This window comes from Schistocerca nitens, chromosome 2 (assembly GCF_023898315.1).
Source record: "Schistocerca nitens isolate TAMUIC-IGC-003100 chromosome 2, iqSchNite1.1, whole genome shotgun sequence".
Classification (NCBI taxonomy): Eukaryota; Metazoa; Arthropoda; class Insecta; order Orthoptera; family Acrididae; genus Schistocerca; species Schistocerca nitens.
In genome coordinates this window covers 1,110,874,510-1,110,901,818 of record NC_064615.1, presented here as the reverse complement: position 1 = coordinate 1,110,901,818, position 27,309 = coordinate 1,110,874,510, and the positions used below count along the sequence as shown (strand labels likewise).

At 41.9% G+C, this 27,309-nt stretch overlaps 1 protein-coding gene across 1 annotated transcript in view; it reads left to right on the top strand.

The window, feature by feature from the left end:
* The first annotated feature begins 10,129 nt into the window (after nt 1-10,129).
* LOC126237504 (general transcription factor IIF subunit 2) overlaps nt 10,130-27,309 on the top strand; it is an 86,835-nt gene continuing 69,655 nt past the window's right edge. The window contains exons 1-2 of the mRNA XM_049947661.1: nt 10,130-10,309; nt 25,968-26,053. Coding sequence (XP_049803618.1) covers nt 25,979-26,053 — 75 coding nt within the window. The 5' untranslated portion in view covers nt 10,130-10,309; nt 25,968-25,978. The remainder of the gene's footprint in view (nt 10,310-25,967; nt 26,054-27,309) is intronic.

Below are 27,309 nucleotides of genomic sequence, written 5' to 3'. Positions count from 1 at the left end.
TTGCATGCATCAAAGAGATGCATTTACACTTCGTCAAAAGTGTTGAAACAAATACTATGAGAAATTAAACTACATGCACAATATATGCATTTTTCAATACACCCACCCAACCACACACACACACACTCACACACACACACACACACACACACTCACACACACACGCACACACACTCAGACACACACACACACACACACACACACACACACACACACACACACACACACACACACACACACATATATATATATATATATATATATATAAACTTGTGTCTGTGTATGTGCGGTTGGATATGGGTGTGTGTGCGAGTGTATACCTGTCCTTTTTTCCCCCTAAGGTAAGTCTTTCTGCTCCCGGGACTGGAATGACTCCTTACCCTCTCCCTTAAAACCCACATCCTTTCGTCTTTCCCTCTCCTTCCCTCTTTCCTCATGAAGCAACCGTTGGTTGCGAAAGCCTGAATTTTGTGTGTATGTTTGTGTGTCTATCGACCTGTCAGCGCTTTCGTTTGGGAAGTCACATCATCTTTGTTTTTAGATATATTTTTCCCACGTGGAATGTTTCCCTCTATTATATCCATATATATATATATATATATATATATATATATATATATGACTCGCTAAATATCTCAGAGTTCCTGCTTCCAGTTTCAGCTGGTTCTCTGTCCTGAGAATAATTTGACCATGAGAAGTTTTCTGAAGGGCAGTAAATTTGGGGGCTTTGTTACTAATACTCCACAATTTACTGATACAATTTTGACAGTCTAAGTGTATTTACTCTGAACGTGGTTTCACTGTCTGCATGGCGACTGGTGAGTGTTCATCAGAGTGCCTCAAGCTGCCGAATGGCTTATAAGAAAACCATATGCAATCCATGAGTGCTCTGTTGTCAGAGTAGCTGCTTTCTTTGCATAGTGTGCCCCTTATTTATTGTTGGGAGTCCTACAACAGTCAACCCGCATGTCTAGGAATCTGCAGCAAAGGCAATCACAAACAAACTATGGATCTACACTGAAGTGCCAAAGAAACTGGTACAGGAATACATATTCAAATGCAGAGATATGTAAACAGACAGAATATGGCACTGCGGCCGGCAGTGCCTATATAATACAACAAGTGTCTGCCGCTGTTTTCAGATCGGTTACTTCCGCTACAATAGCAATTTATCAAGATGTAAGTGAGTTTGACCATTGTGTTATAGTTGGCGCACGAGCGATGGGACACAGCATTTCCGAGGTAGTGATGAAGTGGGAATTTTCCTGTAGGACCATTTTGCGAATGTACTGTTAATATCTGGAATCCGGTAAAACATCAAATCTCCCACTAAACTGTGGCCGGAAAAACATCCTGCAAGAAAAGGACCTAGGACGACTGAAGAGAATCGTTCAACTTGACAGAAGTATAACCACTCTGCAAATTGCTGCAGATTTCAATGCTGGGCTGTCAACAAGTGTCAGTGTGCGAAAGTTTCAACTAAACATCATCGATATGAGCTTTCGGAGCCGAAGGCCCACTCATGTACCCTTGATGACTGCATGACACAAAGCTTTACGTCTCATCCGGGCCCGTCAACACTGACATTGAACTTTTGATGGCTGGAAACATGTTGCCTGGTCGGACGGGTCTTGTTTCAAATTGGATCAAGTAGATGGACGTGTATGGGTATGGAGACAACCTCAGGACCCATGGACCTGAATGTCAGCAGGGGATTGTTGAAGCTGTGGTTGTTTCTTCACTTTTACTCTTCACAATCAAATAACCAGCAGTAGACTTTGGCAGATTTAGAAGTATTGAAATGTCCCTGATGAATTTTTTACTCAGGTTAAAAGTCACTGATCTCTCCTGACTGATGCATTCTGTTGTTCTACTTCTCTACTGACAATAAATATTCATTGCCTCCTTTTATAGAAGCAAATCCACCTCTTGTGACATCTAGTGATTAATTTCACATTACATAGAATTTTTGATATTTTTGTCATGTATTGTAGGTTTTATCATTGCTTTGAAGTCAGGAACGCTGTTAGAATCATACCAATGGCACCAACACATACCCAGTAACACTTTCAGCTGTCATGAAGTAACCTAGCTGTACCCTCGTACATTCGAATGTGAAAGAGTAATTATCAGACACCATAATTAATCGTCACTGATGCATTGTCCGTACTCAATGTTTAAAGCAAGTATACCTTTGTCAGAGAATTTAAAAGATTGCACCATTCATTATACTCCAGTATACAATCTCAGTCATACAGCTTGAGACTTGTTATCCATATCCCTTAAACATGGGGAAAAATTTTGGAATACAGCAAAGCTGTCTTCTATATGAAGCTTTGTTTGAACACCAGAAGAATGGTCAAATCGGTGATGGTATGCTCTTTCCTTCCTCAGGCCTTTGAACTTAACCAGCATTAATGGGAACTGCAGTTTAATACTGTCTTCAATCCACAAAGCAATTTGTTATATCTCACATACACAAATCATTGGCATAGGTGAAAGAAACAAGTGACCTGGTATAGTGGCACAGACTTTTATATTTGTAGTGTGGTACTTTTCCAACTGAGTCACCAAGCCTCACAGAGAAAAACATAATGAAAACATGAAAACACTGTCACATTAGTTAATGAAATGGAGCGCAGGAGCACACACAGTTTGTATCTCAAAAAAAAAAAAAAAATTAAAAAAACTTATACTCATACTTCACAGGAGAAGAGCCAAAGATATAATTCAGAATAGTGTATTGAAAAACCGAAAACCCTTCTGCAGAGTTCATGGAACTTATAAACAACTTCAACTTATATTAATTTCCAGGAATTTTGGACACAATTAGATCTGATAGATTCTCAGAAAGGTCAGGAAATACTTTTGGGACACAAGATTTGAATAAGTCTGTTCAAAATCAAAAATTACACTAGAATTCGATGTGCAAACCGTAAAGCAGTGAGCAAAACCGTTATATAAAAGTAAATATTTGTAAAACAAGGTGTGAGTTATACCTCCATTCATACATTAGAAAAGCTGGTTTGCTTTTTTGAATGAGAAACACTGTATACACTAATGCATAGAACTACAATTTACTACTGCATTCTTGAACATCACAAACAAACAATAGAAGTAATCCATTCACAGACATAATCATGATTTTAAGATAATGCAAAATTTAAACAAAAGTCATACAGTGGATTCATTGGAGGAATTACAAATAATTTCGCATCACAAAACACCAGAAAGTAAAATACGCTTAATGAAATGTTGAAGTGCATTTGAAGGTATTTTGATTGACATTAAAGTATGCTGTTGATGGAGAAAATAGGTATTTTTGTCTCTCAAATGTGAAATAAAATGTGGATAAAACGTGAAATATAGCATATCTTTCAAAAGAAAGGCATTCATTGTCAATAATTTAATAATAAATCATGTAATAATAAATCATGAGGGTAAATCTTCAAAACATTGCACACCAATACAGCAAACAACAACACAGAATAAAAACTAAAGGAAACAGTTGATAAATAGTACAAATACTACACAATGAATTTGTATTTATATCATGGAATTTGGATGTAAGTGTTCTCTCTGGACCAAACAAATAAAAAATGTGCATTCATATTTTACTAACAGTGAATTGTAATTTTTTAACTTTAGGACATGAACTTCTACACAGGGTTAACCAAAACTCCACCAACAAACTTTCAGAAGTAAGACTTGTGTAGACAAAAACAAGAAAAAAACTTAATAAACATGTGCTCAGAAATGCATACTTCAGTAGCTATGAGAACTTGTTGATCTTCACACTGTGAAACATATCTCTTGTACTGAACAAGTGTTCATAGCTCCTAAGGTAATCTTGTCAGACCACACGTTAACTGGACTTTTTTTCTTCTTTTGGTATATGCTATCACCTCCCAAAGTATGGCAAGCAAAGAGCTTGCAGTAGCAGTATTAAAGACGAACTGGTGCTCATAGCTCTTAAGATACGTATTTAAAGCCCTTGTTTAATAGCAAATTGACTGCAATACGCACTGTGATGGATGTTTCACTGCCGGGTCAGGCCATGGTATCCAGTATGGGGCTTTGCTGCAGCCACTTTGGGCAAATGATGTAAGGCTCTGCTGTGGCCCCTGACAGCCTTGTGGCAGTCTGTGTGCTACCCATTTGTTTCTTGTTTTGACCTTCTGAATGTCTGTTAGTGGAGTTTTGCATAACAATCTTTGACAGAAGGAAAAAAATATTGATCTCTGAAATAAGCATAACGTGGGACTAAAATGAAGATGCTGCAATGATGTTCAACTAGCTTCAGTAGAAGACGGAAATCGGTCTCGTGACGTCCCTCACTTGCTACTTTGGAGAAGCCTAATTGGATTTCATTGTATTTCATTGTTTACATATTGTAATTTGCATGTTATCACAGGACAACCAAAGAGTGCAGCTTAAATTGCTGCGAATGAAACGATTAGTAATGATATTTACATTCCTTCCTATCATATATATTTAGCTGAAATCGAATCTGTGGGATCCTTCCTACTCATTTAATATAGGGTGCCTAGGAAGCTGTTGTCTCGCATAGCTAGACAACATACAAGCAATTCTTATTAACGGAGTTTATTACAGTAAATTAAATTGACAATACAGATTGTACATAAGGTCTGGGAGCACTTTCAATGATTTATTTAAGAAGAACCAAATATTGCACACATACCGTACATACGAGGATTGACTGCAAAGTAATGCCTCTACCTTCGTAACTCTTCAACAGTTGGCAGCATTGGTATGCGGCAGGTACTGGCTTGTTCCGTAGCCTCTTCTCTACAGTTACAGTTGGCGGGAAGACTTAGCATTGAACGGTTGTGTTGTTACAGTGTAAAGTATGGAAGCCTGCGCAGACGATTGGTCAATGCGATTTAAGCAACGTGCAGTCACTGAATTCTTGACAGCAGAAAGTGCCACCCCAAAGGAGATTCGTCAGAGAATGAAAGCAGTTTATGATGATTGTATTGATGTGAGTACTGTGCACCGTTGGGCGAGTAAGTTTAAAGATGTTGAGGGGGGAACATCTGACCTACTTGACAAACAAAGAATTGGACGTCCAGTGACAGTAACCACCGAGTTTCACAAGCAAAATGTTGACAGATTGATTCAGGATGATCTTCGTATCACTCAGAGAGAAATTGTAAGCACAATCGTCGTTTCACAAGAGCGTGTGGGTCACATTATTGTTTTCCTTGGATTGGAATATCTGTGAACGATAGGTACCCCGGATGCTGACTCATGAAATGAATGCGCACAGACATATTGTTTGCCAGAAACTCCTCTCGCGTTACAAGAATGAAGGTGACTCCTTTCTCCATTCAATTATGACAAGAGACGAAACGTGGGTACACCATTACGACCTGAAGACGAATCGTCATTCTATGGAATATCGACTCAAAGACTCGCCCCAGAAAAAGAAATTCAAGAGGCAACCCTCAGCTGGAAAAATCATGGCCACAGTGTTCTGGGACACAGATGGTGTTCACCACGCTGATTTCCTTGATCATGGAACAACAATAAATTCAGAGCATTACATCATAATGCTGCAAACTCTGGAATATGTTTTCCTGCAGCATGACAATGAAGTTCTGCTGTGGTGGCACGTGAAGTGTGTGGTTTGGCATTGACTGAATCTAACCACCGTAAAGCATCCTCCATAGAGTCGAGATTTAGCAGCATCTGACTTCCATCTGTTCCCAATAACGAAAGACAATCTGTGGGGACATCATTATGCTTCTGATGAAGCCGTTGAGAGAACTGTGAGACTGTGGTTGCCTCACGGGATAGTAGTATGGTCTGAGGCGCCTTGCCGTGGTTCGCGCGGTTCCGCCCGTCGAAGGGTGTGTGTGTTGTCCTTAGTGTAAGGTAGTTCAAGTTAAATTAAGTAGTGTGTAAGCCTAGGGAGCGATGACCTCCGCAGTTTGGTCCCATAGAACTTATCACAAATTTCTAAAAAGAAGAAGAAGACTGGTTGCGGAAACAGAGTGTCGACTTCCTCCGTGACGGCTTCAGAAAACTTGTTCATCATTGGCAGAAAAGTATAAAACTGGCTGGTGATTATGTGGAAAAGATCACATTCTAAGGATTATTTATGAGTTTGATTTATTAAAATATTCCCATCCAAACCCAACTAACGAAGGTGGAGGCATTACCTTTCATTCTACCCTCATATGTCATTTTGAAGAGAAACCCTAAAAGTTTTTTCATGTATACCGTCACAGTACAGTTTGGTAATTTGCCGCTAGTCAGCACTAGTCGCAAACATGCCGAGTTGAGGTGCGGAGCAAGCTTTCTGTGTGTTAGAGTTCGACAAAACAAGTGTGCTGCAGCTGTTCAACGGATATTTAGAACCAAGTATGGTAAGAAGCCACCAACAAGGAAGGCCATTTACCACTGGCACAAAAAATTCGTTACGACGGGTTGCTTGTGCCCAGCAAAGAGAAGCGGACGTCCCAGTGTGAGAGAAGTGAATGTGGAGCTTGTACGAGAGACATTCATAAGGAGTCCAAAGAAATTGGTGCGTCGTGCATCCCGTGAACTCGAAATGGCTTCAATGAGAGCGTGGAAAGTCCTACGACAGAAGCTGTCTATGAAACCATTCAAATTAGAGCTAGTGCGAAGCTCAATGATGACGACAAAGACAAGCGTTTTGAGTTTTGTTTGCAGTTGCAACAATTGAATGAGGATGAGGATGGCATTGTTGATCACTTAATTTTTAGCTACAAAGCCACTTTTCACACTAATGAGAAAGTGAAGAGGCATAATTGTCGAATTTGGGATACAAAGCATCCACACGAATGGATTGAATTTGAGCGTGATTCCCAAAGGTAATTTTTTTTTGTGCCTTGTCACATCGAAAACTATACGAGCCATTCTTCTTCGCCAAGAGCAATGTCACTGGATATTACCACTTGGACATGATGCAGCAATGGCTGATGCCTCAAATGCAATCGGACCCTCTGTTCATCTTTCAGCAGCTGCCACATTTATGGATCTGCCATGCTACAGAAGTGGATAGCTGTTTCATGAAATGGCCTTCCCGATCACCAGATCTCACTCCATGTGACTTTTTCCTGTGGGGACACATTAAATGTACCACCTCTACCATGTGATGCAGCAGAGCTCCGGGAGAGAATACGGGAAACGGCTGCCACAGTCGATGATAAAAAATGTAAATGTCGTGTGACTCGGGCCTCCCGTTGGGGTAGACCGGGTGCAAGTCTTTCGATTTGACGCCACTTCAGCGACTTGCGCGTCGATGGGGATAAAATGATGATGATTAGGACAACACAACACCCAGTCCCTGTGTGGAGAAAATCTCTGACCCAGCTGGGAATCGAACGTGGGCCCTTAGGATTGACAGACTGTCGTGCTTACCACTCAGCTACTGGGGGCAGACACAGTCGACGATGCCATGCTGGGATGGGTATGGCAAGAATTCGATTACCGTATTGACATCGCAAGGTCACTCATGGTTCGCATATAAAATATTTCTATAAAAAACTTTCAGAGTTTCTCTTCACAATGCAATATGTATGACATCTGTACAATGTTTAGTTCTTGTGCAATAAATAACTGAAAGTGTTCCCAGACTTTATGTACAACCTGTGCTTAACTTTGGCTTTTTACAGTAAGGTATCGCAAGCAATTTCCGACATGCAAATAATCAATGTCCTAAGATATATACAATTTCCATGCAAGTAATTAATACAGATCACAAGTCACACCTAAATCGTTTGGATCATGGCTCATCTTCTAGTGCGGCTCTTCTAGCGCGGCTGAGGCTAGCTGGAGCGGCGCTTGTATTCTCTTTGTATAGGTGCCGCTCCTGTTGTGGTGTCGACCTAGTCAGCTTTGTATTGGCTGACGTCGTCTACAGCCTTCTCTGCTGTTACGTTATGGGCCGACGTACGGGCGCTTGATGTTGTGACGGAACAGAATCTTTAACACTTTCGTATATTAGGCATTCAAGACACAAATCGCGCCACACACCGAGCGGTGATGGTCTTGTGACAACACCAGTCTAGCGTCCTTATTTTAGATGCTCATTTAACCAAAGTGCTCGCTTGTGTGTTAGGGATGAAAGAACTAGGTCAAATTAACTATTCCAGGAAAGGAACTATACAAATCAGTCTTTCTTTTAGAGGACTATCATTCCTTTACTCCTCGCTATTGCTTACTGCGGGAAGTTAGAATGCACACGCTTGAATCTCCCCTCTCTTAACAGTGAGTATATCCCACTTCCAGGACCTAAGCGTCCATGATTTTGAATGCCTAGTGGTGAGCTCTTGGAAGCATGTCTGATAGGAAGATCGAAACCGCCCTATTAATTCAGTTAATTCTCTTCTGGCTCCAGTTCTGAACTGTGTGATATCAGGAGACAGAAATCATTCCATTCATTCATTTAGTTCTTATCAGTCTCCAGTTTCGGTACGCCCCTCCCTTGACCCCGAGTACACTCCTCGTTTTGTAAGACAACTGACGTTAGGTCTCACAGCTTTTATTGTTTCTTTACATCTTGTTCACCCTGTATCTAAGTATTTCTTTGGGTGAACTATTGTATTAAGTAAGAATGAATTTTTCCTCTATACAGACTCTATCATATAGGAGAAAGAACTAGGAAGCAGATAAATGCTGTGGTTCCCACTACCTTGGTTAAAATTGAAAGCCCTCATCCCATCCTAATAAAACGATTACATGTACAAGAAATAGTTAGTAGAAATAAGTACAATGAGTTTTTCTCTTAAAGGTCATTCAGTTTTTGTAATCAATAAATTATTGCTTTCTGATTTTTTAGTTTAAGGGTTTTCCTATGTACTCTTGTTTACTTTAACATTAAAAAAGTTTAAACCTGAACTTTAAAAAAGAACTGTGTCGTTCATTTGAACTACTGTTGTTCATTAAGAATAACTACCTCAAAAGGAATAGTTCAATAATATTGTAAAACCGTAAATATATTGACTGTGTGGAATCTTGTACTGACATATTGCCAATACTATAAATATTAACGAGCAGTATTAATGGCTCTCAAAATATTCTCAGTATTATCAGTACATACTGAACATGTGACAGTTTGACAATATTCTCCATCAGATGCTGATAGAGCTTCATGAACCAACCACATGACATGTGTTTATGTTTTCAATTCACCTTTGTGCGTATCATATGTCAGACTAAATTTTTCAAGTAATCTTTTGACACAAAATAATTTTAACAGCCCTATGCAAGAGTAGTAATTGCAGCCTATATACCACTTTAGTATGGTCAGTAGATGATTCACTAACACTGTTTACTTTATTAATTAGAAAATATAGTATAGGATGGCGAATTACGTAGCAGTTTGGAAAAACGCTTCCACTTTGAAAAAATGTGACGTATATCTACAATGACTAGTAACATATCTGTGAAATGCATGTCAGTTTCACAAGTTTATTACAAAAAGAAAACAATGTTTTACGTTACTTGACTGAAGACATATCATTGCCAGGCAGGTATAACTGCTTCACAGGTTTCCATTGAATTTTGCTAATTTGCTTGCTGGTGTTACAGAACTAAACTTCGAGCATTCGAATGACTTGCCTGTCGCCAGAAATATAAAAATTCATCTCTCGTCGAGTGCAATTGCCTCTCATTAACATCTTTTGCTTCTCTGTTTTGTCTCCTATCAGCATTAATAACTTGTCATACCGTGCAGGACACATCGGGAAATAATTTATGAAATCTTTCAGGTCTGTGATTCTACTTTGTCAGTAAATTAACATGTGACCAGTCTCTCCTTTTTGCAACCATTCACAGACCCATATCCTCTTTTTCGCTGTTTTCTGTTCCTTGTAAGGTATAGCTAATATAACTGCAGGACACACTTTCTTATTGCTATTCCACATCTTAAATTCGTAAAACCACATTGTGAACTAACGCATTTTGTCAGTATTATTGATGGTGTAATGCTGGTTTGATATAGTGAAGGTTTGATAAACTGATATTAACATTAAATAACATACGTGTGCGGGCAGAACGATTTGGCCTAACTCTGTTTAGTGTGCATCATATACATGGCAACTTCCCCGGCGCGTCGCTTACGCTGCCGTTGGACATCTATGATAGTAGCGTTCCGTATCTTTGGAATTCCCACACTACACGAGTTTGTTGTTTTAGTTGCAAGTTTGTGGATAATGATGAGGATACAGGTTGTGTATTGTGTATGTTGACATAGAGACACGGAAAAGTAACAAAGTAAAATTATAATCAACTGGTTTCTTTCTTCCACCAGTTCGAGGTAACACTTCAGTCAGTATGAAACATTCTGTCATTAAATTAACAGCATTCATTGTGTTAATAGCTGTCGTAAACAAAGTTGACATGACAGAATTGCTAGTTTAATTAATGATAAAGCAAAGCTCAAGTTTGCTGGAAATATGAAATCAAACTTCCCTACTCCAGTTTGTCAAATGGTATTCATTAGGACGAACACAGGAAAAGACGTCAGAGATGTAGAATGATATAAAAATTAAGTTGTTGATCGTCAGAACTAATGGGGAAGAGAGTAAGCTACTTTTCTGTGACGGTTCTAGTGCTGTTCAACTATTACATATTAACATTTTCGTAAATAGTGGTCTGTGTAGTTGAATGGTGGAGACTGTTATATCTTGGATCATTAATAAATTAATCGATTGGAGACTGATAGCCTTATTCCCATTCATACAAAGTAGCAAGGGTCATGAGCCACAATTTCAGACAGAATTCAGAATTCTTAAATTATTTAGTAATACCTGTGAGTGATTTATTCTTAACTAGGTCATCAACACTTATTTGCCATCAGATTGAGCACCAAATACACAATTATCCAAATGAAACTGTTTGAAATTTTAAGAAAGTTTAGAAACAGAACAAATTTTTTATTTCAACGTCAAGGTGACACCACCACTCTGTAAAGGCTTTTATTTAGTTTGAAGACGAAATGTACATTATCACAGTCTAAAATGTTCCGACAGTTTCATGATATCATCTCCTTGCAGATCCCAATTGAGAAAGGCATTTTTCACATAAAATTGCTTCATGTTTGTATTATACACTGTGGCCAAAGCAAAAAGAATCATACAAATTGATTCATACCTAATAACAGCTGAAAGTTTCTCAGTAAGCTAGTCCCAGTTTCTGGAAATATTTTTTTGCACATAATCTAGCTTTATACTTCTTTATGCTACCATCTGGTTTCCACTTAATTTTCGAAACTCACTCACAATCAACATCTTGTGATGTTGAGTTAGATCTACGAAATCCAAGTTATATATTTAGGGCCAAAGAGGGTATTTCATCTAATTGCTTCATACCTTTTCTCAAAAGTCTGTGGATACCATCACCTTCTGTAAAGATTGTGGCACATCAATAACTGCTGCTGAAGCCACACAACTTTGGAAGTGAACTGGAGGGCAAATTTCATATCAATTTCTAAGATTCATTAGTAGTTGAGTAGGCCTAAGCTACTCAAAAGCACAGGGATCTTGATTTTGCGCTAGTTAACCTCGGTGACAGGTTGTTGGATTTCACCTCCTTTTTACTTTTTGAGAAGTTGGTTCACACATAGGCCTCATGTTTTTGTTCCGGTATTCTGTAGGATATCATGTGGCATTTTCATTGAAGTTCCTGCCTCATAAAATGCCAATTTTCTTTCTTGTAGGATCATAAAACCTGTATTTATTACTGTAAGCAACCATTACCAGCTTCTTTGCTTTACTTTGATATTTGGATTCAAACTGTTTTGGCGTATGCATGAAGCATTTGGCTCAAAACCACCACATATGATTGAATGATGTTTCGTTCCCGAGCTATTTCTCCTAAGGTATCTTTTACAATTAGGCTTACAAGGACAGTGATTTAATGTATAGTCTGCTATGTTGACACGACTGCCCAAGTGTTTCTGGATGGCCAGAGCCAAGAAACATTGTGGGGGCATTTACCACTATAGACTTAATTTCACTTTCAAATTTACCACTCTACGGTTGTTTGTGGTGAACTGGTCTCATGGATAATTGTGGTCTGCTTGAAATAATCATTAAGTTGATTGTTAAGAATGTCTACCCTATTCTCGACTCTAATAACTTAAGACCTATTCCCCATCTGCCTCACCCAGCAGTGGGTTCGACTTCTTGAAACCGTGTATACGTGTATCACATAGTACAGCCATTCCATGCGGTGGACCCTCGTTTGCGAGTAATTGATGAGAAAGAATTCAGAATTTCTATGTGTCACTCTATAGAATTAAAAAAGTTGCACCAAATAGTTGGGGTGCATGGTGTAAAGGATAGGATAATAGCTTTACATGCATGTGTTGTGGATTCGAATTTAGTCAGGTGCAGTAATTTTTTACTTTTAAGTCTTGGATCATTATTTTTGTTCAGTTGCCGTAACTGATTTAAATGTAATTTTTTATTTCCATTCCTTTGTCATTTTGTTCATAATATCAGCTTTTCCATGTGCCCTAAAGCAGACGGGTGGAATCGGACATTTCCGTTAACCCCATTTTTCACACCATTGCACAGTCAATATAAGTAGATTTGGTATTTTGTTTCTTAACTGATGGATGGAAATTTTAAAATAAAAGTTGTAATAGGTAAGTATAATTAAATTCATATTCACAAAAATTCTGACGGAAAAAGGAATGTTATAAACAAATAATGAAACAAATGAAAAAAGTTCATGTGATGATTAAAATAATGTGACAAAAGAACAGAAATAAAAAATAACATTTAAGCCAGTTAACTAAATAAAAATTATGAGCAAAGTCATTTTGATAAAGATTTAAAAATATAAAGTTTACTGCACCTACTGAGATTCAAACCCACAACCTCTTGCATGTGAAGCTATTATCTATCTATTTTACCACATAACCAGACTATGCAATTCGACTATTGTAACATTATTGAGTATCACACAAAATTATGAAATTTTTTTCATCAATTACGCGCAAACGAGGGCCCACCAGAGTGAATGGCTGCTGGGTGTGATACTGAGATCTTAACATACATCACCATGTATTTGGTTTCGAAAAGCCAATCCCACCACTGAGGACCTCTCCTTATAAGAACGCAGAAGCAACATCACTTTTGTTCCATACAGAATGTACAGATCTGTATGAAGAAGAAGCATGCTTAGAAACTACAAAATAACTGGCTTCATGTAATGATGAGAGTGTCATCTTCCCACATACATCAGTATGAACAAATTCTCCAGAGGTTCAGCGGCAGTCTTGTCTGTAACTCCCCACTGGTTCACAAACATCACGAAGAGTCTGTGCTAATGTTTCAGTTGTACTAATATATTGTGCACTAGTATCACAGCAACATTTTATCACTAAAGAACTTGTTTCAATGTAACGTTTTTGTCACAGCAGTATGTTGAAAAAGTAAGTCTCATAAAATTCAGTCATATGAATGTATCACCAACTTCTACTGAAATTAAGAAAATTATACATTTTCTCAAAAGTAAAAGCTGGTTTTGATTGTGTCTGCAGCAGAGTACTAAAGATTTGGTCCCATATAATAAGCTTGGTCTTATCTGAAATATGTATGCCTTTTTCCAGAGAGACTGAAACATGTTATTGTTAAACCCCTCTTTAAGAAAGATAAGAGAAATGTCAGCAACTACTGACATGTTTCACTAACAAAATTTTGCAAAATTTTTGAGATGATGTTTTCTAGAGTAGTGTCATACCTTAACAACATCAACAATAACATCATCAGCAAATCAGTCTGGGTTTCAGAAGAGTTAATCTACTGAGAATGCCATTTGTACACCCACTCGCCAGTTTTACGAGTATTAGATAGTAAAATAGTGCTTGGTGATATTTTCTGTGACCTACCTAAGGTGTTTGACTATGTGAGTCACACTATTCTCCTAGATAAATTGAAGTTTATGGGACTGATAATATAGCCGACCAATGTCATGTCTAACAAAAGAATGCAGAAAGTTGTATGTACTAATTCAACCAAGACAGTCCAGGGACATAATTCTCTCTGAGGACAAATCATGTATTGGGTTCTCCAAGGCTCAATCTTAGGTGCTCAGTTGTTCCTCATACAAATAAATGATCATTTGTCTAGTGTCAAACAAGCAGAATTTACTTTTTGCAGATGACACTAGTATTGTAACCAGTCCAAGCAAAACGAAGAAATGGCAAACAAAGTTTTTAAAAGTATCATTAATTGGTTTTCTGCAAATGGTCTGATCCTCATTTTTAAAAAGACATAATATATTCATTTCTGTACATCGAGGGGTGCTACACCTGTGATGATTGGGGAAATAATAAATAGGGTGGAAACTTCAAAATTCGTAGCTGTCCATATTGGTGAGAGTTTAAATTGGAAAAAACACAGTTTGGAACACCTAAAACAAGTTAGTTAAGACACATTTGCAGTTACAAGGGAAACTCCCCATCATACCCCCCCCCTCATATTTATTCGTAACAAGCAAAATAGAAACAGCGAATGGTCCAAGAACAAGAAGTGCAATAAAGGGGAGCCAGAAGCTGCAACATTGTCGTGGGTAAGTGGTCTTGGTGTTGGAGTGCTAAGTGGACGAGCCGTGTTCACAACTCACTCGTTCCATATACATATATGCATTTTTCACAACATTATGAACTGTCTGTCCAGTCACTGAAATGTTTGTTCCCTTTCTGTAGTCTCGACAGTTGTTATACTATATATTGGTTACAGAATTTGAGTCATGTGGTAAGAATGTGGTACTGTCACAAGTAAATGTGATGAACAGTGAGAACAGGCAAGATACCAGGTAGACATCTCACAGAAATGAAAACACAAATAAACGAGTGTGAACTATCTTACAACAAAGGAATTCAGGAATCAAGACATCCAAAACATATTTTGACATAGCACAGAGAAACTGTGTGATTGTGAAACTGTTGTGTTCATTTGTTGCAGGGTATGTGACAGACTAATATTTTTTCATCATTTCCTTGGGAGTGATCATGTTGAAATACATACAAACACCTGCATCGGGCAAGGAGGCATGTCTCCCTCACTCATCAGTTGTACAAATTAGATGGCTTGATACTAGATTCCAATTGTATGATACATGTACTGTCACTAATGCTGTGTATGACGCATCAGATTTTTTTACGGTGGACGATTCGGTTGACTTGTCGCCTTGTCATCAAATGTTTGCAGCTCCCATTCGAAAGACACTTCTTTTCGGCTGCTGATAGAGTTGTTGTGCAGAAATAACTGTCATTATAGGTCCCAACCTTACACCTCGCTGTTGCAAATGGACTTTACATCACGACGCAGGCACAAATTTGAATAAAGCGAACAGCGAACAAAGAAAAAAATAATTGGTATAGGGAGGTTCGAACATGGCTTGCATGCATGGCAGTCCAATACCGTAACCACTGAACCACAATGCCATCTCTCTTCGCGGCTGCTCTAATGCTTGATATATGATCAGCTTTTGGTGGTCTGTCAACTGGGCTTTCTTATCACTAAATATGGAGGGTGGGTGTGAGGGGGGGGGGGGTGCGTTAGAATCATTGCAAATCTTGGGAAAAGACAAATCATTAAGTTAACGTATTTCACAAATTTTCATTCAATAATGTCATACGAAACAATATTCTGGGGTAACTCATCTTTACCCCTCAGGGGGCTTAGCATTTAGTTGCAGGTTACGGGCTTGGTGACCCCGGAGTCCCTGAGCTGGGGACTGGGAAGCGCCACCAGTCCTCAATACCGTAAGCTCTGAGCGTGCTTCAACGACCACTGTAAGGCGCAACAGTGGAACGTTGTACGGTACAGAGCCCGGGGATCTTAGCTTAACTGCCTGGGTCGTGAGGCTGGTATAAACCTCTATGAAAAACCCCTCAATCCCAAGATGTGCTGCGCACCGAGGAGACGCATGGCTGTTGAAGTGGAACAGTTGCCAGTTGCTAGCGGGCGACCTCTGGGGAACCTGCCCCTGCCCCCCCCCCCCCTTCCGGTTGTATTAGGCTTACCCGGGCAAGTGGGCTCTATCTGGGTGGACATTCCTTCCCCTAGCTGCTCGTGGGACCACCATGAAACAAAATACGAATAGTGCGCAAGCACGAGTCTCTAAGAAAGGAAAGTTCAATGCTTTACAGTATGACCCCCCCAATCGTTCCCTTACCTGTCTACACCAGGGGAGGAACGGCGGTCTAAATTACCTGGTGCAACGTATTCTCCTCGATTTCTGGTTTGCAGTCGAACAGATGGAGACTCATTTCTGACCACAAAGCCTCAGTTTTTTGTGGAAAATTTAGAGGACAAGTTTGGAGAAGTTGAGGGCAAGTCTACAATGAGGTCTGGAACAGTCCTCATACAGACAGCATCCCCAGCACAGTCACGGGCATTGCTTGCTTGTGACAAGCTCGGTGATGTTGCAGTCTCCATTATGCCTCATAAGAGCCTCAATATGGTTCAGGGACTTATTTTTCATCGTGACCTGTTGTTGCAGTCTGATGAGCTCCGTGCAAATCTGGAACGCCGCGGTGTCCACTTTGTACGACGTGTCTTCAGGGGACCTAAAGATAGTAGGGTCGCCACCGGTGCCTTCATCTTGGCTTTTGAGGGAGACACCCTGCCCGAGAAGGTCAAGGTGATGATATATCGATGTGATGTTAAGCCTTACGTCCCTCCTCCCATGTGCTGCTTTAAGTGCTGGAGGTTTGGGCATATGTCATCGTGATGTGATGCCAACCCTACCTGCCGGGATTGTGGACGTGCCTCCCACCCCAACATCCCGTGTTCGTTGCCCCCTGTTTGTGTCAACTGCGGACAGAAACATTCACCTTGCTCGTCTGACTGCGCGGTTTATCAAAAAGAACGGAAGATTATGGAGTATAAGACCTTGGACAGGGTCACTTACACAGAGGCTAAATGCAAGTACGACCGACTTTACCCTGTGTGCATTTCATCAACGTTTGCTGCAGCAGCCTCGATGTCGCCATCCCTGGCGATGAGCCCCCAAGCTCAGCTGCTTTATGTGGGACCTCCAGCCCGGCCGTCTATTCCTGCCGCCCAGGTAGTTGGGGGAACACCCTCTTCCGTTGCTCCCCTGTTATCAACATTGGGAGTAACAACCCCTCCTTCTTTGGGGACTTCAGCCCCCACCTCTGAGCCGGAGAAGTGCCCGCCTCCTCCAGCTCCCCTCGCGCGGAAGGGGTCACTTGGTGCCCTCCCTTCCACGGTTACTCCCCCTCCAGATGTCAGCCAGTGGCTGAAGAAGCCACCACCTGAAGGCCGTAGGGCTTCCAGGTCTTCCTCGGCCCATGAGTCTGGGTCGGAAAAGCCCACCCAGCCTGATAAACCGAAGGACAAACGGGACCCTACCAAAAAGAAGAAAAAGCTAAAGGAGAAGGACATAGAGACAGAAAAGGAGTTCACCTGAAGATGATGTGGAGCATCTAGCGTCCCCTCAGGAGCTAGATGTTGCTCGACCTGCAGCTGCTATGGAAGTTGATCAGGCTACTTCGCAATCGGTGGCGGCGAACGCTTCTACGGCGTAACCTATCCCCCCGCCCCCTCAGGTTCTTTCATGTCTTCACAGTCGGATACCATTACCCTTCAATGGAATTGCCGTGGTTTTTTCCACCACCTTGCTGAGTTGAAACGGCTTTTGTGCCACTTTCCTGCCACTTGTCTGGCCCTACAGGAAACCTGGTTTCCTGTTCGGCGGACCCCTTCCCTATGTGGCTGCCGGGGTTACTATAAGAACTGTGTAGAATATGACAGGGTGTCTGGCGGTGTCTGTGTTTATGTTCTTGCCACTGTTCCTAGTGCCCCAGTGCCACTTCACATGGCTCTTGAGGCTGTGGCTGTTAGAGTCCAGGCAGGAATGGAGCTTACCATCTGTTCCCTCTACCTTCCCCCATATGAAGTTGTCCCTCTTGCTGACCTAGCTGCCTTTTGGGAGATTTTAATGCCCACCACCCTTTATGGGGTGGGGCCCAGATCTGTGGCCAAGGTAGGAATGTTGAGGCTCTCTTGGCACAGCAGGACATTTCCCTCCTAAACACTGGTGCTCCCACATATTTTAGCTTAACTCATGGCACATACTCGGCCATTGACCTTTCTCTTAGTAGCCCAGGTCTTCTTCCTTACCTCAATTGGAGGGTCCATGATGACCTCTGTGGTAGCGACCACTTTCTTATCATGGTTTCTCTTCTTCAGTCACAACCCCCTGACCAGCTGCCACGATGGACTCTTCGTGGAGCTGATTGGGCAGCCTACACCTCGGCTACTATGGCCATTGCTCCGCTTCCTGGTGGCATTGATTTGTCAGTGGACGAGGTCACTATGACCATTGTTTCTGCTGCCGAGGCAACTGTCCCCTGTTCTTCAAGTACCCTAAGGCGTAAGTCAGTCCCTTGGTGGACACCAGAGATTGCAGAAGCTATCCAGGACTGCCGGCGAGCCCTGCAACGACACCGGCGTCATCCTTCCCTAGAGAATCTGGTTGCCTTTAAGTGGCTGCGAGCCCGGGCTCGGCGGTTAATCCAGCGGAGCAAACAGGACTTCTGGGAACGATATGTTGCCACCGTAGGCTCTCGCACCTCCCAATCTCAGGTGTGATCGCGGGTTCGGCGCATTTTTGGCTTTCGCCCTCGTGCATCTGTCCCTTGCCTTTCTCTTTGGGGTACACTTTGTACTGACCCAGTCGCCATTGCCGGACATCTGGCAGAGTACATCGCTCATATTTCTGCGACAGCAGGTTACAGCGCAGAATTCCGCGCCATTAAAGAGCAGGCTGAGCGTACGCAGTTGTCGTTTCGCACGCACTGTTGGGAATGATAAAACGCCCCGTTTAGTGAATGGGAGTTCCAAAGTGCCCTTACAGCTTGCCCCAATACGTCTCCAAGTCCAGACCGAATTCACACCGAGTTTCTTCGCCATCTCTCGGCGCACTGTCAGGGTGAATTACTCGCCCTGTTTAACCGCATCTGGACAGAGGGCGTTTTTTTAACTCGTTAGCAGGATAGCATTACCATCCTGGTGCTGAAACCTGGTGCAGATTCGCTGGTGGTTGATAACTATCGCCCTATCAGCCTTACTAACAGTATGCAACCTTCTGGAACGGATGGTGAGTCAGTGGCTCATGTGGATCCTTGAAGCTCGGGGCCTCCTAGCCCAGCAACAGGGGGGCTTCCGTCAGGGCTGCTCAGCGATCGACAATTTAGTCTCGCTAGAGTCGGCTATTCGTACAGCTTTTACTCAGCGAGAACATCTAGTTGCTATTTTCTTTGATCTCCGGAAGACGTACGACACCACCTGGCACCATCATATCCTTGCTGCACTGCACGAATAGGGCTTATGGGGTCCACTTCTGATTTTTCTACGGAATTTTCTCTCCAGTCGCTCCTTTCGGGTTAGAGTTGGCACATATTGTGGCTCTGCTCATATTCAGGAGAATGGTGTGCCGCAGGGCTCGGTTCTCAGTGCTCCCCTCTTTTTGGTGGCAATTAATGGTCTTGCGGCTGCGGTGGGCTCATCGGTCTGTTCCTCTCTATATGCTGATGACTTTTGTCTTTATTACAGTTCCCCAAGCATCAGTGTCGCTGAATGGTGGCTGCAGGGAGCTATCCGTAAGGCACATTTTTGGGCATCCAACCATGGTTTTCAGTTCTCAGCCTGTAAGACCCGAGTGATGCATTTCTGTCGTCATTGAACGGACCACCTCCATCCAGAGCTCACCTTGCCAATGAACTTCCTCGTATTGAGGAGACGCATCGCTTCCCTGGCATGCTGTTTGATGCTCAGCTCACTTAAACAATGGTGCTGGTGGCACCTCAACATCCTTCACTGCCTCAGCCAGGCCGTTTCGCGGGCTGCACGTACAACCCTCCTACAGCTCTATAAGGCCTTAGTCCAGTCCCTTCTCGACTACGGGAGCATCGTGTACGACTCAGCAGCACCTTCAACATTGCAGATCCTCGACCCGATTCTCCATTGTGGTGTCAGACTGGCTACAGGTGCCTTCCGCACTAGTCCGTTGACTAGCCTTCTTGTAGAAGCTGGAATCCCTCCTCTACGATTCCGCCGACAACAGTTGCTTGCATCATACATCGCCCGCGTCCATGCCTCGCCCGACCACCCAAACCGCAAACTCCTTTTTCCATCTTCTGCACTCCCCTCCCCACGACGGCAGCCTAGGTCGGGTCTCCCGATCGCGGTCCGCATTGGTTCCCTTCTCTCGTCACTAGAGTCCTTTCTTCTTCCTCTATCCATCCGGCCCTCTTCTTCTACCCCTCCTTGGTCCCTCCCTCGCTTGCGGCTTTCCTTGGGTTTGTCCTGCGACTCCAAGTCCTCCGTTCCACCTGCCAGTCTTCGTCAACAATTCCTGGCTCTTCTTGCCTCATTTTGCGATGCAGATGTAGTCTACACCGATGGTTCTATGGTCAATGGACGCACTGGGTTTGCTTTTATCCACGGCGACTACGTTGTGCAGCATTCCCTGCCTTGTGGGAGCAATGTTTTCACTGCGGAGCTGGTTGCTCTTTATCGTGCACTTGCTCACCTTTCCTCCTGCCCTGGGGAGTCATTTGTCATATGCAGTGATTCCCTGAGTGGATTGCAAGCACTCAACCAATGTTTTTCTCGGGACCCTTTGGTGCGCGGTATTCAGGATGCTGTTTTTGCTCTCGCCGAGTGTGGTCGTTCAGCGACATTTGTGTGGACCCTGGGCCACATTGGCATTTCAGGAAACGAACATGTCGATCGGTTGGCCAAGCAGGCCACCTCTTTGCCACCCCTGGAGCTTGGTCTTGTGGAAAGAGACCTCCGGTCAGCCCTACATCGCAAGGTCCACGATGTCTGGAGCTCTGAATGGTCTGTCTTGAACACGCCAAATAAGCTCTGCATGGTCAAGTCGTCCATGGCCGTATGGAACTCATCCTTGAAGGGCACGCATTGGGACTCGGTTGTTCTCTGCCGTCTCCGAATTGGACATACGCGGTTGACCCACAGCTATCTTATCCGTTGTGTTGCTGTGATGCAGGGCTGACAGTGGTCCATCTTCTGATGGACTACCCCCTTTTAGCCCCCTTGCGGCAGTCCTTTAATTTACCAGCTGCACTTCCTTTAATTCTCAGTGACAATGCCTCTATAGCTGACTCAGTTTAAGTTTTATCCGTGCAGCTGGGTTTTATCACTCGCTCTAGTGTGGGCACTCTCACATGATTTCTCAGGCTACACCCACTCCAGCTTCTTTTAATTGTGACGTGGATACCAAAATAGTGTCTTTTATGGTAACGAGTTGTGTTGGTACCTCTATCAACGCTTTCCAGCTGGAGGTTCTTCGTTTGTCGTTGAGTGGTTGATATTTTACCTGATCCATCAACCGCTGTAGTCTGTTTTACTCTAGTCAACTATTTGCTCTGCTCCTTTTAAGTGTCCTTTATTTTGTGTTACTGCGGTGTTCATGTTAGCTCTGTTCCCCTTGGTGTTCCCTCCCTCTGGGTGCAGAGGTTACGCTTTTACTGTATAGGCCTTTTACACGTATGTCTGTTCGGAACTGGGGACTGATGACCTCGATGTTTAGCCCCCATCAAACCCCAAAACCAACCAACCAACTCATCTTTAAGAAAGAAAGTTTCATTACTCAAAAACGTGCTGTAAGAATAATATGTGGTGCTCGGCCATGATCATCTTGTACACATCTGTTTAAGGAGTTGGGCATTCTGACTACTGCTTCACAGTACATTTATTCTCTCATGACATGTATGGTAAATAACAACTACAGTTGAAAACGAACAATGATATACATAATTACAATACCAAAAGGAAAAATGACAATCATCTGCTTTAGAGACACATTAAGGTTGTCTTTTGCACATAAAGGAGTGAACATATTGCAACAAAAACTTTTGGTCACATGCCCAGGATATAGAGTGTCTGGCAGCCACCAAAGGAAAATTTGAAAACAAACTGATAAAGTTTCTCTTTGTCAACTCCTTCTGTTCCACAGAAGAATTTCCATTATTGTAATGTGCAAAAGGTGGTGGGTAAGAACTACTAATTCAGATCAGTATATCCTTTTTATTTAAAAAAAAAAAAAAAACATAGCAGTTTCAGCATGTAACCATATGTACAAATTAATTGATAGTGTGATTGTAAACTGACTCGTTCCACATCATTAAGATTTACTGAGCAAAATTATATGTGGAATGTGAAACTAACCATGGGCGTCTGTGCCCATGTTGTCAATGCCCTCGAAGTGTGTTGTCCTGAACTGAAAAGCTGATACTCATGTTTCCCTTCAAGGAATCTGTCCAGTTCTTCTAGGGCGCCCCAGCACCCAACTAAGGGCCTGATGGTCAGTCACAATTTCAAATGTCTGGTGCGCCAAATACAGCTTAAATTTTTCCAGAGCAAGTAAGACTGCTAATGCTTCAAGCTCGTAAACAGAATACTGCTGCTCAAAGTGATTAAGTGAATTTGAAACAAAGGCAACTGGACAATGCCCTTCACCATCTTCTTGTAGGACAGTGGCCCCTATACCTGTCTGTGGTGCATCAGTCTTAACAATAAAACTCGTATCAAAATCCAGCATTGCTAACACCAGTGCCATCACCACGGCTTCTTTGATATTGAGGAAAGCAGCATCTTGACACTCACCCCACTGAAATTTCACTGCTTTCTTCCTCAAAGCATTCAAGGGAGCTGCCCTTTGGGAAAATCCAGGAATGAACTTGCTAAAAAAACTGGGCTTACCTATAAATTTTGCTATGTGCTTCACATTACGGGACGTAGGAAATCATCTGACTCTTTCACTATCTATAGTGAGACCCTCTGCAGATATCATGTGTCCATGGAACTGTATCAAGGGGCAACCAAACTTCACCTGGTCAGGATTGATCGAACACTATCTCAAAGTCTCAGAAATGATCTTCCATGGATACACTATAAAGTACCACATAATCTAAATGATGATACAAGATCTCAAATTTAATCCCCTCAAAGACTCGATCCAGGAAGTTGTGACAATACTGCAGCACCTGTTAAAAGGCCAAATGAAACACGGTTAAATTAATGTAAGATCCAATCTGTACTAAATGCAGGTAATGCTTTAGACGTCTCTTCAGGGTATATTTGGTAGTATGCCTGATCTAAATCTAGAGTGCTGAAAATCTTAGCTCCCTTAAACCATGCGAAACAGGAGTGGAGATGGGATAATGGTACCAAATGCAAAATTATCTTCTTATTAAGTTCATGGTAGTCAACAACAGGCTGAATTCCTCCTTGCGGCTTCGTAACCATGAATATAAGGGAAGAATAAGGCACAGAGGATGGTTGGATAACCTCCTGTAGGAACATCATCTCTGCTGTGAGCTTTAGCTGGTTTCATGCGAGGAGGAGACAATCTATAAGGCGATCTCCGTGCAGGTACGTCATCACTTACCTCAGTTTTATGTTTCATCAAATGAGTAAGTGCCAATCTCCCATGAAACTGTTTGTTCTATCATTTTACACAACTATACCCCTGGCAGCAACTACCATTTCCTTCCTTGTACCTTCCCTTGGTGTTTCGCACCCTGATGTTGACAAAACTTGGGCATGAGGCTGGCCTTGACAATGAAATCAGATCCTAGTATCAGGCTTGTTGTAAGATTATCCACAACCCTAACCAGTACTTTCCACGTGAAGTTATCAGTCCACAATTTTACCGTGACCGATCCTATAACTTCAACCTGTGATTTCTTAGCCACAGTATACCATCCTCCAGCAGATTTTATTGTTGGAAATTTAAAATGTGATTGGTTCTTTTCCATCCACCAGCTATCAGTGGCTGTAATGGCACTTCCAGAATCCAGTAATCCACAGATGGGTTCCTTGTAAACATACCAACACACAAATGGGAAGGTCCCCACCCTTGGTTCCAATATTCCAGCTATATGGTATTTGTTGTTAACTCTCCTCTGCCGCCACTTCCTTAATTGTCAGATCTCTATTCTGATCACAAAACCTCTATATGCGACCCCTCTTTCTGCATCTAAAATATTTAATCTGACTTCTATCACGATTATTTTGCCTTCTTCCAGCCTCCTGGTTGCACCAGACCTGGAGATTAACCCGCCTTCTTTTGGCCTTATACATTGTTCCCTGAACCTGACATGATAGTTCCCTCAACTGTTGACAATTGTGTGGTGCTTGACACAGTACCACTCGCAACCTATCATCCAGTCTTAGTCCATGGCGTACCACTTGTTTTTCAGTATAGCTCAACCCCAGTGCCTGAACACTTCATTTTACTCTCCGTATATAGTCATTTCTTAGGGTGTCTGCTCTCTACTGTAATGTACATACACCAACCCTTGGAGGGCAAGTAAGGATATAATCTCCACTACAGTTTGACTATGGAGTTAGCTAAATCCCTCCCCACGATCTACAGCCCTTTGTACATAAGATATGAAACCATACTCCACCAGTGATGTGATTAAAACTATTAATTCAGTATCTGGAATACCAGACAATCCAGCTTTCTCTTGCAAATCAACTGGCATATACAAAAACTTAACTACATTATCAATGTAACTATCACACATCATACCAATATCACTCATAAAATTCTGCAAAGGATGGGCCAGTTTACCAAGTACTATTGCCCCCTTATTCCCACCAATCACTAACCCTGAATTCCATTGACCCTGCACTTCTCCATCTTCCACACCATCACCATTACCCAACTCCACCCACTGTAAAAATTCACTCAGGTCATCTTGCAATTGCTCCAACTACCTCAGAATTCTCCTGCTCTCCTAATTTTCCAAGAATTTTCCACCTGTTTTGCTAATGTTCTAGCTTTGTCCTTAATCTCCGCTGCTGGCCAGTGATGGTTTACCGATATGGAAAAGATCTCTAACTGCTTGCAAATTGGTGACTGCTTCTTTAATAGACAGTAGCGTGTCACTTACCATTTCACTACCACAGAATGAAACAGAAACAGGCACTTCCCCCAAATTCTTGAGTGTGCCAAGCGGCTCCTGCACCATACCTTCACCCTCGCTTCCTCGAATATGGACTTCATATTTTAGTTCCTCGTGCCTTGACAGGTGTGGGTCTTGCACAGCTCATATGCTCAGTCTGAAACAATTGCAAAATAATTGTTCAGCTCATCTGCTCAGTCTGAAACAACTGCAAAATAATTAACAAATCAACAGCAGTCCAGCCTCGGCTCCTACACACCTAAACCACACTCTGTACTAACAGTTTTTGTCCTGATACTGTAGGACTGGAGGGCTGGATTATTAAATGTCAAGGTTAGAATGCAATCAATCTTTTTAATTTCTTTAAATGGGTTCCAACAATTAAAAATCAAGCTCTGCTGAATGTTCAACAACCATTGTCAGCTGTATGATAACAGGAAGCGAATGCCCTCTCAGTCCTCATGGAGCTCTGGATTGTGGCCGACCTCTCTAGAAGTTACCCTGCAAGTTCAGGTGGTTAGACTTGAACCCAGGCCAAACATACAACATGCTGTGTGGCAGGTTCCCTGAAACTAAGACCACAATCACTATCTTAATCCTGAAAGTAACTAAGCCCAAACTTAGCAGAGGGCTTAACAGCTTAAGCTTCCAATGAACAATTAAATGTTTTCATTGGCCCTTCTTAACTCTAAGGGGTATGGTCGATGCCAGAAACTCAACTTCTTAGGGCCATGATAAATAAATATCACAGAACAAGAAAGGGCAGTAGGCAACTTTAGTACTAGGGTAAGGTGGCTGATGACCTTGTGTTAATTGCGCATTCTATTTTACATGGATTTGTATATATAGAATCATTGCTTGTAATTAGTCAGTGATTTCTGTTAATGTGTGTGTGTGTGTTTGTTTTTTTGTTTCATTACACAAGAAATCAATTGCAGAGATTTGTGTGCATATGTACATACTAATTTAATGTCCCTTGTGTTTGCAGTACGAGTCAGCATGAGCACAGTCTCATCCCACTCTGATAAGGATCTGGACCTGTCAAATGCAAATAGAGCTGTATGGCTAGTCAAGGTGTGTATGTCTGCAGAAATGTTTGTTAGGGCTGGGTTTTAATTCTAGCATCAATGATTGAAATGGGCAAATACTGAAATTAAATAATATGTACACTCAGGAAATTTTGTCAGTGATATTGTGGAAATATCTCGTCTAAAGAGCTTAGTTCTTTTGTCTTTCACATTTAATACCTTTCTAGTTTGTAGTATCATTTTACAGTTACACTTAAATAATGCCTGGAGCTGTTTTCTCCAAACTTGGTACTCCTATGACTTAGTACACAGGAAAAAGTAACTGGATGTAAGAACAACACTATATTCTTAAGAGTAATGCTGGGGAGTTGGCGCTTCTGGAACTTCTGGAGCTAATTTGACAAAACGTAGTGCACTTGTCACCTTCTAACAGGAAAAGGGGATAAAATGTTGTAGGAAAAGGGGATGAAATGCTGCGGAAGTACAAGTGTGGGTAGAAATTCCAGAATGTGACGACAGTGCATAGGGCTGGGATGCAAGTGGCAAGGCAGGTAGTGGAAATGGCTCGCAAAAGTAGGAAAAAAACCGCAGCTATTTGTGTCCTGTCTGCAGTATTTTGCATCACTAAACTAAGAGTTGAAAGTTCCAGTCACATTTAAGTCCGAGCTAAGTCCCCCCCTCCCTCCCCCCCCCCCCCCACACACACACTGTTTCTTTAAAATAATTTGTAGAAACAAGTGCCAAAATTTGACAAGTTATCCATATCAAAAAATATCAGTTGTTTTTCTTCTTAATGTTAGGAGTGAGTGAATTACAGTGACACTAAGCTGAAATTTGTAGTACAAAAACTGCAGAGATAGTATAAGATGAACTAAATCACAAATGCACAAGAAATGAATTGCTGGCATTGTGTGTATTTTACAGTGTCGTAAAAAATGCATATCGGTGTCCACTGGAACATTGCAGTCCAATTGAATGAATGTTAGAGGTAAAAGATCAGAATGTGAACATAAGGTAGAATACTCTTTGAGGACTTAACTTCAATGGTCTGTGGGAGCAGAGTGTTGTAAATAAAGTTTCTACTGTATCATGTTCATTTATTCAAATATATCATAGTTGTTTATTTCAGTCATGGATGCACTACAACAAATGAAGCGAGTATAGCTAATCTCTCTCTGTACATTTGACATGTCAAATACTCGATTGCCGCACTACTGCTGGATAGTTTCCTTCATCAAGGCCCAATAATGGCGCAGCAGTGTGCTGGGACAGTGTAGTCAGCTGAGACAATGTAAATGTGTA